This window comes from Mus musculus, chromosome X, assembly GCF_000001635.26.
Source record: "Mus musculus strain C57BL/6J chromosome X, GRCm38.p6 C57BL/6J".
Classification (NCBI taxonomy): domain Eukaryota; kingdom Metazoa; phylum Chordata; class Mammalia; order Rodentia; family Muridae; genus Mus; species Mus musculus.
Genome location: NC_000086.7, coordinates 103,693,297 through 103,711,343, shown reverse-complemented (window position 1 = coordinate 103,711,343; position 18,047 = coordinate 103,693,297). Strand labels below are relative to the sequence as shown.

At 47.9% G+C, this 18,047-nt stretch overlaps 1 protein-coding gene and 1 long non-coding RNA gene across 4 annotated transcripts in view; one reads left to right on the top strand and one right to left on the bottom strand.

Annotated features, from left to right (window-relative positions):
- Positions 1–13,930, top strand: part of Slc16a2 (solute carrier family 16 (monocarboxylic acid transporters), member 2) — a 124,575-nt gene extending 110,645 nt beyond the window's left edge. Inside the window, exons 3-6 of one of the 2 annotated variants that reach the window (NM_009197.2) lie at positions 3,139–3,589; positions 4,949–5,092; positions 9,624–9,852; positions 11,377–13,930. In NM_009197.2, coding sequence (NP_033223.2) covers positions 3,139–3,589; positions 4,949–5,092; positions 9,624–9,852; positions 11,377–11,597 — 1,045 coding nt within the window. In that variant the 3' untranslated portion in view covers positions 11,598–13,930. The remainder of the gene's footprint in view (positions 1–3,138; positions 3,590–4,948; positions 5,093–9,623; positions 9,853–11,376) is intronic. The other variant, XM_030251272.1, reaches the window with a different exon arrangement.
- On the bottom strand, positions 10,501–16,792 carry Gm53059 (predicted gene, 53059). 2 transcript variants are annotated; one of them, NR_168947.2, is made up of 3 exons: positions 16,685–16,792; positions 15,369–15,556; positions 10,501–10,845 (listed from the first exon to the last, which is right to left on the bottom strand). It is a non-coding gene; the product is annotated as a predicted gene, 53059 (long non-coding RNA). The 2 variants fall into 2 exon arrangements; NR_168946.1 differs by lacking the exons at positions 10,501–10,845; positions 16,685–16,792 and adding exons at positions 14,237–14,553; positions 16,298–16,414.
- Positions 16,793–18,047: the final 1,255 nt, after the last annotated feature.

Sequence of the window (18,047 nt, the reverse complement as noted above, 5' to 3'; positions counted from 1 at the left end):
GGGGAGAATAAAGACCCCATCGTACAGTGAGAGAAATGTGAGATTCCTAAGCAAGTCTGTGGACTTCCTGCTAGACTCGTAGCAAGTTGTGATCCCTCCTCTTCCAATCTTCCTGGACTGATTAGGAGATTGATGACTGGAGATACGAACATGGCCACAGTGACATGTCTGGAATGGAGACTGAGCTAACTTGAAAGAGGCTTGCTTTCTGGGTATGACTCCCCAGAGAAAGCCATGGCTCTCTGGGCTTAAGTTTCCATACACAGTGGAGAATGAGACTCGTGTTCTATCTCAGTTGGCCCCATGGGGGTGAGCCAACTGTCCTAATGACTTAAGCATTTCCGGCTGCCCAGACTACCCTCCAGCAGAGCTTAGATTTGGCTTGCACTGGTGTCTTGGTTCCAACCCATCCAACCAAGACAAGGGAGAGGGGAAACCATATCCTGCCTCGAACCTTCTCAGTTCTCCCAAGACAGAAGCAGCAGCTCCAAACTTTCAGAGGACCTTTCTGGTGGTCAGCCTCATCTGCCACCCCCCAACCCCCAGGAAGCTGGTACCAGACTCTTGTGGGAATGAGCTAGACCTCTAGTCTCAGTGCTACATAGCAAAGCCTTGTTTCTTCAGGCAGAGCACAGCAAAGTGTAAACAAATTAGCAACATAAGGATCTCATTTCCTTTGCAGCCCACATGGGCTGTGGCACCACTTCGATGTGGTGTTTTCTCCTGGCATTCTTATCTCAGCCCACTGGAGGAGGCCATGGCCCCCTATTCTGTTTGTACTTTCTGTAAGAACATTCTCAGAGCCAAGAAACCCTGGATGGTTTCATGTCCAGAGGGAAGAACATGATTTTGCTTGTGGCTAGAACTCCAAGTCATTGCTATTCCTATTGTCTCGCATCAGGGCTCTGAGTCCTTTTAGATGATTGAAACAGGGCAGATCACAGGCGGCACTGATGAGCCCTGAGCAAGAACTAGCAAGGCCTCCCATCCTGGAGCCCAGTTAGAAACATTCACCTTACAGTGCCCTGAACTGAATCCTATGTTTCCCCTAAGACTATTTTCTTTAAGACTAGCTTCTGTCCTTTGGATAAGACCCCAGCCCAAGCCAATCCCATAGGATACCCAGAATTGAATGGAGGAAGACCCCAAGGAGTCTAACAGAAGCAAAGCAATCACCTTAGCTGTTAGTTCAAAGCAAAGACAACCTGTTGGAAACTAAACCCTACTCTCGTCCAGTGAATATGGGTAGACAGAGGCAACAAATAGGGCTACTGGCAGGGTAACCTAAGTCCAGGTTTTTAGTATAAAAGCTGTGTCTGTGTCTAAAGAACAAGAAGAGCATTGGCTAATTTCATGGCCAGATAAGAACTATTGCAAAATATATGGAAGCATCAAAAACAAAACAAGTATTCTCTAAGTTGTGCCAGCATTGTGTGAGGGCAGATGGCTAGCCAAACTGACCTGCCCGTGGCCTTTCCCCTTCTAACACTTTGCCTTCTGTTACAGAGGCTTGTGGCAGAGCAGAGCCTAAGAGTTTTAAGCAACAGTCTGTCTTTCTTGGCTAGGCCCATAACCTGAGGCTTGACTTCCTGTCAATCAAGCAGGCTACTTACTCTAAGGGAACTAATCCAAATCGTATGCAACAACAGAGACAGGATTCTGGAAACTAAAGGGACTCCTTAACTCACGGTCCCTGTATAGATCACCTGGGGCTTGAGCAAAAAGGCTTGGGCTCTCTCGACCTTGGGCAAGAATGAAGAAAAAGGAAGTTCTCCTGAGCTCATTAGCCAGTCTCTGAAATATTAAGGGCCCTGAAAATAATGACACACCAAAGAACAGCTCAGCCTTCCAAGACCCCAGAGTCTTGGCTCCTTACAGACCTTTGTTGTTACCTCGGATGAAACTTTGGTCCCCACGTCTACTTGTAGTGTCTAGGTAAGAAGCAAGGTAAAACTAATTTCCCTATGGCACAGACTGACTTCTTGCAGCCTCTTGCCTAACCACTCCAAAGCTTACTTCTGGTTTTCTTCCTTTCGTTCGTTCACTTTTTTTTCCCTAATCCTCTCTCATGGGATGCTATAATCACACTGATCTGGATTGAAATCCTAGCTTTTTTTTTTTAAATGAGACAGAGACTTGCTGTGTAGCCCAGGCTGCCCTCTTGTCTTAGCCTCCTGCATGCTGGGATTATAGGTATGTGTCACCACAAGTGTCCTAAAGCCAAGCTTGTTTTGTTTTGGTTTTGTTTTTTTTTTTTTTTTTGGTTTTTGGGGTTTTTTGTTTTGTTTTTTTGTTTTTGTTTTTGTTTTGTTTTGTTTTGGTTTTTTTGGTTGCTGGGATTTCAATTTAGGACTTTTGGAAGAGCAGTCAGTGCTCTTAAGTGCTGAGCCATCTTCCCAGCCCCCAAACTTTTTTTTAAGTGTCTGGACAAGCAACTTTACTCTTGATCAAAAGGGCATCCTAGGAAGAACTGGCACATATTAACAGAGCATGCCCTTGTTTTTAGTCTAACTGGGATGGTAATTATGCCTTTTTCCCACTTGCTGGAGTCTGACCTCACAGTCTTACTCAGTTGACTAGTCTTAAGGAACTGAAAGCTAACTGGGCAGTGGTGGCACACGCCTTTAATCCCAGCACTTGAGGCAGAGGCAATTGGATCTCTGAGTTCAAGGCCAGCCTGGTCCACAGAGTGAGTACCAGGACTGCCAGGCCTACATAGAAAAACTCTGTCTCAAAACACCAAAACCAAAAACACCCCCACCATGCTGGGGGGTGGTGGTACACATCTTTAATCCCAGCACTTGGGAGGCAGAGGCAACTACAGAGCAAGTTCCAAGACAGCCAAAGCTACATAGAGAAACCTTGTCTAGGAAAACAAAAAACAAAAATACAAAAAAACAACAAACAAGCAACAAAAACAACAAAAAGCCAAGCATTTTTTGATCTGGAGTTACTTTAGGCAAACTGCCTCTGCATCCCCATCTGCCAAGTGGGGTTCAGAGGTTCCCTATCTGCTCGGCAGGTTGGTGGCGAGTGTGGCTTTGGGTAAAGGTGGAGGAATGGAGGTTTCCAAGAACAAAGGGGGCAGGTAAGTTGCTTTCAGGCCGCTGAAGATAGCTCTTGGTGTTTCTCCCACAGCTCCCTAAGCCTGCGCTACTTCACCTATGGGATTCTGTTTGGTTGTGGCTGCTCATTCGCCTTTCAACCATCACTCGTCATCCTGGGCCACTACTTTCAACGTCGCCTAGGTCTAGCCAATGGTGTGGTATCTGCTGGAAGTAGCATCTTCTCCATGTCTTTTCCCTTCCTCATCAAAATGCTGGGGGATAAAATCAAGCTGGCCCAAACCTTCCAGGTGCTGAGTACCTTCATGTTTGTCCTTACGCTGCTCTCACTCACTTACCGGCCCCTCCTGCCAAGCTCCCAGGACACCCCAAGCAAGAGAGGTGCCCACACCCTGCGACAGCGCTTTCTGGTTCAGTTCAGAAAGTACTTCAACATGCGTGTATTCCGCCAGCGCACTTACCGTATCTGGGCCTTTGGGATCGCTGCTGCTGCCCTTGGTTACTTCGTCCCCTACGTGCACCTGGTGAGGAAGAAGCTGACCTCAACCTACCTGGAGTCCAAAGGGTGGGGGTGGAGGACATTGAAAGGGTAGAGCTTTGGAAAAAGAAACAAGCAGAGCCAAGCATGGTAGCTCAGGCCTTTAGTCTCAGAATTGGGTGACTGAGGTTGGAGGGTTGCTGTGAGTTTGATGCCAGCCAGCAAGATTTTTTCTCAAAACAAATAAACAAAAGGGAACAAAGACTTAAAAAACAAAACAGTGATTGTCGATTGGCAGAGAAGTAAAGAGTATGGGTTCAACGAGAACTTCAGTGGGAAATGAAGGTAGTTCCTTAGGACAAGGCCCATTATCCATGGCTTCTCCCATGATAAAAGTTTTGATAGAAATCAGGCTTGGGAGTGCAAACCTGAAATCCCAGCTACTTAGGAGGCTGACAAAAGGGATAATTCAAGGCCTGTCTGAACTATGTACAGTATTAATTCAATCCAGTCTGGGAAACTTATCAAAAGTATGTCTCAAATTAAAAGGAGATAAGGGCCTACAGAAGTAAACCAGTGGTAGAATGCTTGCCTAGCATCCACATTACCTTAGGTTTACTCCCTAGTACTGAAAACAAGAGGTTTAATTGGATAGATGGGTTTCAGAGAATAAGCGTTACTAGAAGAGTGGTTCAGATGACCCAAGGCATGATTTATAAAGACCATACTGAGGCATGCTGGTCTCTGTGGTAAAATGATTCTGCTGAGAAAATAGCATGGATAGGAACTCTCTAGATTCATGTGTAATAATCTCTTTACCATAGTGATAAATTTTGCAATTTTTGAGCCCATTGGCTACAGAACTCTTGGTTGTAGGGCAACCATTACTCTATACCAATGTTGAGGTTTTGTATGTGTGTGCATACTAAGGACAGAACATAGGGCCTTGTGCCTACAAGCATGCGCTTTATCATTGAGCTACATCCCCAGCCTATAGACCTCATGGTTCCTTAAAGCACACTTTGAAAGGGTTGCCTGCAATTTGGTAGACCCTTACCTCCTAGTGACCTGATATTTCAGCCTGCTGATTTTAAATCATTGCATGAGGATGTCATAGAAGAACATCTAGATTTCCTTAGTAGCTTGTCCTGTTGGAGCTCTGAGGACTTGGAAGTGTCTAGCCCTACAACTGTTTCTTAAAAGCACATTGCAGAGAGTCTTCGTGATTACTAGAAGCAGCCAGGGGGTTTTCCTGGAGCTGGGGGACATGGAATGCTACTCCAGTCAGAGGCTCTTGTCCTCATCCAGAGAAGTGAGTAGCAGAAAATCGCGGATGTTCCAACATTTAACCAGTCAGCTCCTCTTTCTCCTCCTGTTCTGGGGGTCCTGGCATTATGCTTTTCAGATGAAATATGTGGAAGATAAGTTCAAGGAGATCAAGGAGACCTGGGTGCTCTTGGTGTGCATTGGGGCTACGTCAGGCCTCGGACGTCTCGTCTCGGGCCACATCAGTGACTCCATCCCTGGACTTAAGAAGATATACTTGCAGGTCAGTGTCCACTGGTCCACAGTCTACAATAGGTCATCCCTAGGCTCTGGGATAGGATGGATGGCGAAGCAGTGCAGTTCTCTGGGTCTGAGCTTTGCCCATGGTAGATAATCCAATTCTCTGAGCCTCGTCTTCCCCTGCTTTTAAAGGCAATCATCCTTGCTCTCCTTTCTGCACTAGCATAGAGTAAGGATGCCGTGAGAGCTGTGTGTATGGACCCTTGCACAAATATAGCAGGTAATTTGTATTAACAGTAACCCAGCAAATGAAAACGGGAAACACAGGCCACGAGCCGGATGTGTCCCCCAAGTAAGGATTTGTTTAATTGCTATAATTTGTTTAATACCTATCTTGAAATCTGAAGCACTTTATAGCCCAGTTTCTCTCTCTTCTATGCCAGGCCCGTCACCTCTCACATTTCCAGAGCTACTTAGCATCAGGCACTGGCTCTGAAGTGCCATCCCAGGCAGAGACAGGCAGACCTCTGTGAGTTCAAGGTCACTCTGGTCTACATAGCAAGCTCCAGGACACCCTGAGTTACATAGAAAGACATTTTCTAAAACAAACAAAGAATCCTGGAATGCCTCTGACCACTGGACACTAAATTCATGCCAGAAAAGGCCAAATCTCATTCTTTCTAGTTCTCACGGCCCTTATTTGCACAGTGAAAATAATCCTTGCTATTAATATCTCATCAGAAAAGTGAGCACCTAAACATGTAACGAGGTGGCCCAGTTTAGTTCTTTTGACAGAGATACAGGTTTCCTCCCACTGTGGGCAGTGACCACCCTAGTGATACTCTACTGATGTGTGTGTGTGTGTGTGTGTGTGACGTGGGTTGGGTCTGGTTTGAATACAGGCAATTTTGGCCTGCCTAGCGGCAGTAGTGCCTCCCTGGCCTCACTCATGGTTCTGCTCCTGCAACTGGACTTGCCAAGAGATGCCAGACTGCAAAGCCTTGTGGAAGAGCAAAGGCAGCCACAGAACACAAGCAATCACAAATTATTCACCAGAGAGAAGCTGAGTTGGGACTTACTTCTCTCCTGGGAATGCCTTAAAAGTACTTCTAAGAAGCCCTTGACTATTTGTAGTTGGGATTCCATGGTCTTTGGCAGTGCCAAGTGAGTTCCTTAATACCATCATGTGTCATGGATAAGAATATGATTAATTCTCATGTAGAATTTACTTCAACTAGTTGCAAGAACTGGTGGAGAGCTTCCCCAGAGTTTTGGGTTCTCTTGTAGTCCACCCAGGCCAACCTAGCATCACACTGAAGGAGAACCTGAGAGACAGGCTTCTTCCACAGAAGTGGCAGCGCTGAGCTCACGTGCAGCATGTTTCTCATCCCTGCTGTCCTAGTTTGCTTTCTACTGATGAGATCAACTTGGGGAGGGAAAAGTTTACTTTATCTTACAGCATATAGTCCATCATGGAAGGAAGCCAGGGCAGGAACTTGGCAGCCAAAGCTGAAACAGAGCCTGTGGAAGAGTGCTGCTTACTGACTTGCTCAGCCTGCCTTCTTATAGAACCCAAGACTATCTCTCTGCGCAGGGAACACATCACACGCAGTGAGCTGGGGCCTTTCTAGATCAATCATGAATCAATAAAATGTCCCCATAAGCTTACCTAAAAGCCAATCTGATGGGGGCATTTTCTCAATTGACGTTCCCTCTTAGATAACCCTAGCTTTTGCCAAGTTAACAGAAAACCAGACCAGCACACCTATCTTTCTCTACATGATGGATGGCAGGCAGGCCCAAGTCTCAGAGATAAGTGACCTGCCTGAGGTCAATCCATGAGTTTGTGGGATGAACAAATTATGAAATGTTTAGATCCTGTGCAAATATCAGCAAGTGCTTTATCTGAGTGGCTTTTTGCACATTTGTATCATGTGCGCCCCGCTCCCAAGCCTCTTTCATGTGTCCCCTACCATGGGTCTTCCCTACCAGGATTAGCAGCTTCACAATGCCAGTGAGTTCAGAAAAATGAGAAGAAGCTGGCACTGTGCCAGAACTCTCTCTTGCAGCGAGGCAGCGGCCTAGTGTGGTAGCTTACATGCTTCTTGCCACACCACAGGCCCCAGCACAGAGGCAATGGCTGTCTGCTTTTGCTTTCTATTGTACAGCTAGAGTTCCAAGGGACAAGGAGGTAGAACTAGTTAGAGACTGAGCTAGATAGAACCCAGGACTTCTGCTGACTTCCCTCATTTTTCTTCCTCTTACATGATCCAGATTCACCGCTTTGAATAATATAAAATAACATGAGAACTCAGCTGAGACATCTTCATCCCCTTAGAGCCTGACTCCCTCGTTTTATGAATTTTGAGGGTTTGGGGCTGGGGTGGGTGTGGTTTACTCAGTAAAATGCTTTTCTCATAAGTATAAGGATCTGAGTTTGATTGTGAGAACCCATGTTTTTAAAAGCTTGGCAATAACAAAAAAGGGGACAGCAAGATGGCTCAGTGGTGAAGGTGTTTGTCACACAAGCCTGGCAACCTGAGTTCAATCCTCAGAACCAACATGAAGGTAGGAAGAGAGACCCAACCCTCTGACACACACATACATACATACACATGCATGTAAACACACACATGCACGCACTCACATATGTGCGCCCTCGAATGATAATGGTGCTGCTTACTTGTAATCCTAGCACTGGGTGTTGAGAGATAGGAGAGTCTCTGTAGCTCCATACCCGGCCAACCTAGTCTAACTGGTAAGCTTCAGGCCAGTGAGAGGCCTTTTCTGAAAAGTAGACAGCCTTCCTGAGGCTGACACCTGGATGTCCTCTGGCCTCCAATATGTGTCCACATGGGCACATGCGCACGCACGCACACACACACACACACACACACACACACACACGCGCGCGCGCTTTTTTAATTGAGTATTTTTGGACCAAAGCACAAGAGAATGCTCATGGGTTTTTTTTTTTCAGTTTTTCAAGATTCTCCATCACAGGAACCTGCCATCTCTTACTCTCAGTGGCAGATGCAAGAGCACTGGCATGGGTGAGAAAAGGGCAGCACATAGCTTCAGGTGCTCAAGAGCCACCCAGGAGAGCCTGTGCTTCTCTACAGTTTGTGAAGCCAACCAACGTGCCAGGCATCTAGCTCCTGAATAGCCTGTTAGAAAAGAAATGGAAATAGCCTAAATGACCTCATTTGGGGTCATTTTTGAAGCCTGAGTTCCAGTTCAAGGAGGGATTATAAATTTCCAAGCCTTGACAAGGCCTACTGAAGGATAAGAGAGATCTAGATACATCAGTTAGCAATTTCAGCTGATTAAGATCTGTTCATGGGGTCCTTGGTGGTATAGAATGATATTAACTCTTAACTGCCATACTCGGCTTGATTGATAGGTGGGTCTGATTTTAGCTCATAGCTACATGCGACCCTCTTAAAGGAGAAGCAGGTGTGGCTCAGTTCTTATTAGTTCTTATTATTAGCTTCTACCTAACTACCTGAAAATGGCCTGGAACAAATTCAAAGTTTCCCAACAAAGACATTCTAAAATGTCCAAAAAGCAGCTAATGCCCAACAAAATCACTGTCAGCAACAACACAGAACTGTGGGCCACTAGAAAATCCTCGGGCTTCCTAACTCCTTAGTAAACAGATCAGGTCTTAGTTCTGGCCCTGAGATGACCTGGCTCGCCCAGCGCAGTGAGTTGGGAATGGGGGCTCCTCTCTATGCCCACAGTCCAAGGCTTCAGTCTAGCTCCCAGACACTGATTGCAAATGACCTCAATTTAAAAATTAGAGTGGGGCGGAAGGGGGGAGTTTCCAGATTGGGAAAAAAAAAAAACCTAGTCTCTAGAAAGACAGGTTCTTTGGTCTGGAGTAATTTTGCTTAGCCTAAGGAATTCACAGTACTAGCCAGTGCCCCTGGGCTGCTCCACTCCGGGGCTACTTTGGGGCTCTATTAGCTTAGCAGCTCCCTTGCACAGCCTCTCTGTTGCCTTCTCTGAGTATGTAGCCATGCCCAGCGCTTCCTAGAGCCCAATGCCTGCCATGCCTGAGACAGATAATATGGCCCATATCCTAAAACATAAGAAAATCTGAGTGAACCTCCCAATAGTCTCTCTTAGACTCAGTTATTTCCTAAACGAAGATGGACATTGACTGCTTTATTTTATTAAGCTGTACCTTGCATCGAAAGTCCAAGCTAATCATCGTACAAGCCTTCCTCACCTCTGCCCTTCTTCCCAGCCTTACTTGATCTGAAAACACCAATAGGGCTTGATCCCAGACCCTGTCTCAGGATCCATTGTAAAGACCAACTTCTTTGCCTATGGGCAAGGCAATGCCTTCCCCCTCTCACAACTTTTTTAAAATCCTGCTAGATTCAGCTAAATAGGGCTGGCCCCTCTAACAGACAAAACCCCTCAGTGAAGGACTTAGACAGGGCTTGAGTACATAGAAAATATACTCTTAACTGTTCTCAGCTGACACCCCACCCAGTCCCATTTTGCAGATAGTAGAAACGGAGATTTTAGAAAAGAAATGTAATCTGAGGTTCTTGTTTCTCTAGGTCCTCTCATTCCTGCTCCTGGGCTTGATGTCCATGATGATCCCCCTATGCCGGGACTTCGGGGGCCTTATCGTTGTCTGCCTCTTCCTGGGCCTATGTGATGGCTTCTTCATTACCATCATGGCTCCCATTGCATTTGAGCTGGTGGGACCCATGCAGGCCTCACAGGCCATTGGCTACCTCCTGGGCATGATGGCCCTGCCAATGATTGCTGGGCCCCCCATTGCAGGTGAGGCTAATCTCTAAGGAAAGTATGAGTCTTTCACAGGCCTTAGCTCTTTGGAGTATCTCTGCTTGAGAACTCTTCCCCTCTGCTTTTCTGTATAAACATCTTCGTTGGACTGCATGAAACTCCTGATGGAAGAGACTAAACAGAGTACATGGGCATGGGTTGTCCAGGACTGCAGATGCTACCCTAGGATTTCACTGTAGACAGCGCTGCCCCTTCCAGCGAGTAGAGAGAAAAGTGTGGTTAGCCTTCTCAATCACTGTGCAGCATAGGCTGACCTGGAACCCACAAGGTAGACTAAGCTGGCATCAAATTCTTCATCTTCCTGGTATAGCCACTCAAGCATTGATGCTTTACACGTCACACTGACTTTAGTTTAATGTTCTCTTTACTCTCTCCAGTCAAGTGGTTAATTTCAAGTTAGTTAGGTAAAAGAAGAGGTAAAAGAAGAAAGATGCCCCTGGTTTTACTAAAACTTATAGACACCCTCCACTTCCTGCTTTGGAACGAAACCCATAGTAGAGATTTAGTTGAGGAACTATTTTAGGATGGTCAAAATGCTGGTGTGACAGACAGCTCAATCTCCAAATCTCTTCGTCCACCCTCCCAGAAGGACATAACGAATACTCAAGGAACACCAGAAACCAGAAAGGTAGCTCGTTTGTTTACTTCTTCTAGGCTTGTCAAATGAGCTAATTCAAAAAACACCCCTCAAACATCAGTGCATTGTGAAGACACTATGCAAGGGTGGTGAATCTTTCACTCAAGGCTCTTGTGCAGTAGGAACACTGTCTACCAGGAGAAACCTCTCCTCAGCCAGAGTACCAGAGAACCACAATTCTATCCATTTTGCTTCTTTCCTGAGTAGATGGTAGGACAAGAGTCTTCTTGCCTTTCTTAGGTCGTATTTCTGGACTTGTCTTCACAATGTGTCTTCTCCTATTCGCTTCTTAGGTAAGCTTCTCGCATCAAGTACATACATGGTATTGGCAGCTGGAAGAACACAAAGCACTCATGAACTAGAAGTTACACACATTCAGCTTCCTCCTAGGGCAACTGGAACTCCAGAGAAAGGGAACTTCAGAGAAAAGGCCAACAGGAGGGCCAGCAAGATGGCCCGGCCTGTAGAGTGCTTGCCATGCGAGCCTATGGATCTAAGTATTATTTTTTTTAAGATTTATTTATTTATTATATGTAAAACACCGTATCTGTCTTCAGAACCATTCTTTGGAGTCTTTTCAACTCAATTCCTTTGTGACACCAGCCATAGGAGTGACTGAAAGATGGCAGGTAGCTTAATGAAAGACAAACATGGAAACTTTAAAAAGAAGCTTCTTTGGCATCTTTGATAATGAGTGTTCACTTCAGGGGCCTAGAGCCTTGAAGTTGAGAGTCCCTGAATCAGGGCAGCATGGGCCAATGCTATTGAAAGGCACGAGAATGCACCCCCTCAAAAGAGAAGAGACAGTATTTCTGGGTTGCAGGGGAAAACTAAACTAATCTCATGTCTCTTGACCCTCTCAGGCCTCCTTCGAAACTGCTTTGGTGATTACCATGTGGCCTTCTACTTTGCGGGTGTCCCCCCAATCATTGGAGCTGTGATCCTTTTCTTCGTCCCTCTGATGCATCAAAGGATGTTTAAGAAAGAGCAGAGAGATTCCAGCAAGGATAAGATGCTGTCCCACGATCCAGACCCCAACGGAGAACTGCTGCCAGGCTCCCCAACACCTGAAGAGCCCATTTAATGCCTCTGTCTTGCCATTGTGTGCTCCTTCCCCCCCCCACTCCACCCCTCATCCTACCCTGCTTAGCATTTACATTTTTTGCCACCAGCACACTTGTTCCCAAACCTGTGCACACAGCATTTCAGCCACCTGACCATCTCCTCTGAGCCAATGCTCTCGGTGTTCCAAACTCATTAACCAAATTCTCCCCATGAATGCCTTGAAACTTGCCAGGCTCTTCTCCCAGAATCTGGGAAAGTGTGGGATCACCCCCTGGCCTTTGGATCCTCCCCCATATATACTTTCTAACTCTTTGCGGGGAGGACAGGGATGGGATCTCTAGCCCCAGATTGTTAGTCACCCACTACAATCAATTGCCAAAGGTGCTACTGTGTCCCCAGAACCCAGTGAGACAGACCTAAGCCTCTGTTTGCTGAGGAATTTGTTGCCATCCATCCTTGGGAACCATTTGGGAATTGTGAGAAGGAAGGCCAAAGGAGACCAGGAGCCTTGTTTTGCATCGAAGCTCCTGAGGACTCTGCGGCACCCCATCATATGGTTGGTTAGCCGTCTGCTTCCCTTTTCCTTTCCTAGTATTTTCTCTCTACTTCCTCTTCTCCGATTTCTTCCCCTCTATTCCTTTTTATTAGTGTCATGACACATAGGTGCTTGGAGAAAGGAAAGACCCAGAGCTTGGGCCAATCCACTTCATTCTGACCCAGACCATCCCTAATATTAGCATTAATACTGCTCATCTCAGGTTGAGCTACATCTCACTTTCTGGGCTCAAACTGATATGGACTGGAAGAGCAGGCTATCGCATAGGGATGGGAATCTTCAACACTACAGAGTTCCATGTACCAGTCACTGATTTTGACAGATTAACCAAGAGGCCTTCCCAGTTTCCCATCCTTCCCACCTGTCAAATGTGAAGAAACTCTTCTCATCTCATGAAACACAGGAGGAAAGATGTCAGTGCACTGGCATTAGAGGAGATGCTACGGTTAACGGTTTGGGGAAGGACCAACTCCTCCGTCTCTCATTTTTCATAAGAGGTCAATATTTCCACCTGGGCCAGGCCAAGAAATGAACTGCTTTAAGGAAAAAAAAAAAAAAAACCTCATTCTGTACCTGGATCTCCAAATGACATAGGCAACAACTGCACGTAGGGGTTGGATAATTTCTTTTCAGAAGGGGAAGCCACCCTAGCCTTTACCACCCACCCAGTCTGTCCCCCATTCTAGGCATCCTGGACCACTCTGCTGAGTGGGCATTATAGGTGCCAGAAAAAGTAGGCTCTGGACCACCATCATCCCTTTGAAGTTGGTGCCAGATATTTTCCTACATCCAGGCTCTGGGCAACAGTCTTACTGAAGCACATTCCAAGTGCCCCTGGCCAGAGGCAAAGGGCACTGCCAGCCTCGTCCAGTTGTACGGCTCACCTCATTAGGGACTCAGCCTCTCTCCTCCCTGTTTCTCTCTCTCTGTCTTTGTTTATTGTGTTCCTGTACCAACCTTTTATCATCTTTTTGCCAGGCATCCTGGCTGTTACTTGGACCCAACAATAACTTGCCACCCCAAGCTAGGGTCATCCCAAGGCCAGGAAGATGAGGTTGCTCTGAGGGGCTCCAAAGAATACAATGGTCCCCACACATGAGTTTTTCCGTTACTAACAGGCAGCTGGGGCATAGTTGGCCTCTGATGTTTCATTCAAGGCCAAAGTCCTGAGCCCCCCTCTGCTGGTCCCAATCCAGCTCTTATCAACTCCCCAAAGGAAAACCCATTGGTTCTTGGCTCTGAGGACAGGAAGGGGTGGAGTCACTGTCCTGTCAACTCAAGCATCTATGGAACAGGAGAAGCTGGGCCCCAGGAGCCCTGCGACTCCCAGGAGAGGCCATTGAAAATACTGAAGCAACAATGCTTCCACTTCCATTTCTCCTTACCCCACCCCCTCCAGGCCACTTAGGGGGTAGGGGGCAGAATAAGTGTGCAGGGCCTCCTTTGTTGCTCATGGCTGGACAGCTCTAAAGAGTCAGGCTGCCACTCACTTCTCTCCAGATGATGGAAAGACATTCACAGGTCCCAGATCTGCCCATTCAGGTGTCACCTAACATTGGCAGGGTGTCAATTTACTTTTTTATTTTTCACAAATGCGTGTGTGCACGTGTGGGCTTGTGTGCTTTCCGAGAGAATGTTGTTTGGCCAAAGCAGCACAGTATTAATATTTAGAGTAGGAAGCAGCCTCTTAGGTACCACAGTTAAAAACTAAGAGAACGAACAAAATTTCAGAGCTTGAGACCTGGGACATTTAAATCCTCAAGGGGTTTGGAACAAAATAAACAGATCTAAATGTCTGGTTTGAGTGTGTACATTGTCTACAAGGGCGTAATAGTTTTAACCTGATCAACAGCAGGAAATTTAGCTTCCCAGGTGAAGTTTCATTCCAAACAGTATTTCTGCCTGGTTCTCTGTGCTCTGGGGAAGCTGACGGTGGAAGAGAGAAACTGAGGGAAAACTGTTTCAGATGGAAATTTTGTATGGTCCCCTTTAATGGGAAAAGTGGTTACTTCACAAGATGAGAACATCTTACTGGCTGAGTTAGAATGGAGGCCCTGTCAAGGCTAGGCTACCACCTCAAGAGAAAGGTGACACACTGCAAATTCACAAATACAATGGACCGCCATCTGTCCTCCTTTATTTTATTGCTGGGCTACTTAATGATGTTAGAATAGCTCAGTTACACAACCCCACAGGCACAGTCTGGAACAAAAGGGGATACATGAGAGAGACAAGACTGTCGAAGCCAAGAGCGACCCTAAAGTCACTTTTTATCTCGATCTGAAATGGGGAATCTCCATGAGGCTTAGGAAGGGGCTCTTACAGATCCACAGTTCATCAGTGACAAGGAAAGCTAAGGACTTGTCCACTTCATTCACTATGTAGCGTGTTCATTTCCAAAGGAGTATCAGCGGGAAAACTAAAAGTTGAGCAAATTTTCACTTTCAGCACACTCCTTCTCCACCATTATCCTCCCTCCTAAGCAGCTCGGAACCCTGGTACCCTCCCTCCCGGCCACTCTAGACCTTTCTGACGCCTTGGCCTTAGAAACCTGACTCCACCAAGTGTTCTTCCACTCCCAACCACCCAAAAGGTACAAATAAAATGCAGCTCCCTCTGTCCCTGGACTAGACAGAGAAGGAACAAAGACAAAGAACTGGTTTCCTTTGAGAAAGGATGCTTTACCACCCAGCTCTTGACTATTCTTGTTTCTCCTTGCTCAGTGCAGACACCCTTGGGTTGCTGGCCTCCTCGCCTCCTCCCACTAAGGCTAATTACTCTGTCTCAATGCCAGACCCCAAGCTCTCTCACCCAAGATCCTCTGCCCGTTCTGTGCCTCCTCCAGACCCCCGCCCCGCCCCTCCTCCCGCCCCCAGGGCTCAGTCTGTGTTTGATCACTAAGAATCATTAGATTTCAAAGCTGTAGAATCCCATAATTTTTTTATGAGCATATGCTCTTCCCCCGGGGCCTTTTCATGTCTGAAAAGGCAACGAGCAGCTCCCTACGACTTCTCCACAGAAACAGAGCAGGCCAGCTGACAGGGATTACAATTTCCAGTGTCTGACAGCTGGTACCAGAAGAGAGTGGGCGCTGCTCAAAACAAGAAGCTTAAAGCAAGTTGTGAAATTCTGATAAGCTAAAACAGCAGTAGTAAAGAGCTCAGGAGAAAAAAAAAAAAAAAGAACGGGGGGAGGGGGGCGGACGGGGGGGGGGGGCGGAGAAGGGTTGAATACCTTCTTCCCTTCTAAGGGGTGAGGAAGTTGTGCTTCAAAATGGCTTTAGATGCTTGCCTTTCAGCTCTCTCTAGCGGTCACCAGACACACGGCTTCATGGCTGGATTTTCTGGTCATATCAGTGTCAGCAGTGTTGCAGTGTTTCCTAGAGACCTGCTGTGTGTCTGGCACGCTGCAGAGCCAGAGAACTTAAGGCATGAAAGGAATAGAATGAGACACAATGATTAAGACACAGAAGGAATTTGTTCTATCATCTTTGCAAAGGAGGACATCTTTCCTTCTCAGAGTCGGTGTGGCCTGTTACATACCAATACTGGCGCCAAAATTTAGTCCTCTCCGGGACAGGAAAGGGCCCACCACGCCCCCACCCAGACCGAGGCGCCCCACGCCCTCCCTCTCCACTCCCTGCTTCAGACCTCCGGGGCCAATCGCCCGGAAGAACTACCCGCGCCTCAGCGTCGGTTTCCTGCTGAGTCCCAGTCGGATAAAATTAGCCCATTGCTCTCCTCTGACAAGTGTTGGAGCCACAGTAAAGCGGGGGAGGGGCGGAGCCGAGCCGGATGCTCACCGCCAGGCTCCCTCCCCGCTGCCCATCCGCACCACCTGTCGCGTGCGCTCGAGGGCCGCAGCCTCCCGACTGCCCAACTGACCCGCGGGGCGACCCTCGCCCTGCTCTCCTTCCCCACCACACCCACCCCGTGCGTTCCCTCAGTGGCCAGTAGCACAGAGCCAGGGCTGCACGTTGCTCTGTGACATCGCCCCTGAGCCCTGCACCCTGGGACCATCTAGTTGTGCAGGCAGCGCAGGGGACGCGGCTAGGGCTGCGTCCTAGTCTCGGGCAAAACGGGAGGCGGGACATTGACTCCGGCTGCTCGGCAGACCTGGGTCCTCTCCCCAGTCCTGGAGAGATGACAAGCCTTGAGTCGTACCAGGGAGGGGCATCTACTCTCCAGCTCCTCCTGGGGGAAGAGAGTCCAGGAGCAGCCCCACACCTCAGCCCTGTGGGCACACAGCAGCTGCCACAGGTCCCAGCTCCGCTCCTCCAAGGTGATCCGCCTCCTCCACCCTGCCCACCACCGCCCCTGCCATCTCCACTAATATTTGCGGTGACCACGGTGCCCCACACCCTGTATCTCCAGCCCTCGTTGTGATCCTGGATGGGTCTTCGGAGAACCCCTTCCAACGCGTCTGCTCCGGTCACCACGCAGGGTGCTAAATGGACACTGCAAGCAAAGGGCCTGAATATGAGTCTCGGCTGAAAGTTCCAAGTCTCCTGCCAGGGACAGCCATCGTCCTCCATGCATTCCTCACCTTACCTGCAATTCAGGCAGGCCCCATGCCCTCTCCATCCAGGTCTGCCCGGCGGCCTGCTTCTGCTAAGACTGGAAGACCTAGCCTTCAGTCACTCCACTGCAGCCTCAACTGTCCCAGAGGGCGTGGGGCGCCTCGGTCTGGGTGGGGGCGTGGTGGGCCCTTTCCTGTCCCGATAGTTGGATAGTTGGAGCATTTCCACAACTCAGGACAGATCCTTCCTAAATTCCCTCAGAAAGTGAGCAACAGCCAGCTGCTCTGAAGTCCCTGAGAGTAAACAGAACTTGCCTGGCTGGGGACCCCTCTTCCAAAGGTAGTACTGAGCCTTGGCAAGTGGGGAGTCACATGTTGCCCTGAAGATAGGCCCTTTTCCCTCTTCTCCTCACTACACATTCCTCCACTAAATCACCACTGACCTGCTCCCTTCAGCCTAGCAGAAGTGACTCCTCAGACACCCCCAACTGCCCCACACTTACCAGGTGTGGGCTCTCCGGAAAGTCCAACTTTTCAGCTTGCTTCTGTCTTGGGCAAAGTCAGTGCTGCCTCCCAGACTGTTCAGCCAGATGTCGGCTGCTTTGTTAGTGCTCAGGCAAGTGCTCCCTTTTTCCTTAGTAACCAAACATGGATCCCTCCTCCCTGTGTGGACAGAGGTTCCCTTTCATGGGAACTAAAGCTCCTTCACCCGTAGACAGGCATTCACAGTTCACACAGTCCTCCCACATCACACTGGATCCTCCACCTATCCTGGGAGACAGCAGCTCTTAGGCCCAATTTACAGGTGGAAAAGCTGAGGCCCAGAATGGGTAGTGAATGTCAGTCAGGTCCTGGACATCCTCTCCTAAGTTCTTGCACCCTATCTCACAGAACATAAGCAAATCCCCTGACTTCCCAGAAAGCCTACGTCCTGCTTCTTGAGTCAGCACCTGCTTCGGCCCTGCCTTCTCAATGCCCCTGAGAAGGCTCTGGACCAGTTCAGTACCCTGGCAAAACTATGGAAGCATGGAGAGTAATAAGAGCTAAGCTAGATTCTGTGTCTTGTATGGCTTGGTATTGACTACCTCATAGGCAACTCACGAATGAAACACTGACAGACGCTGAAGACATAACAGATACACATACAGAAAAGCTGGAATGGGGTGGGCTTTGCTCACTCTAATGGGGAGGAGACACCCATGAACTACTGGGAAATTCAGCCAGTTAACTATGTTCAGCACAAGGAGAAGATTAGTACAGTGAGTACAGGCAGTGGGCTGAGGGGAGCTCTGCAGTCAGGCTATCTACGGAGGATGTGTCTTTCAAATATGCTCATTTTATTCGCATAAACATTCCTTACAATACCATGCTAATAGAAATGTTAGACAGACAGAC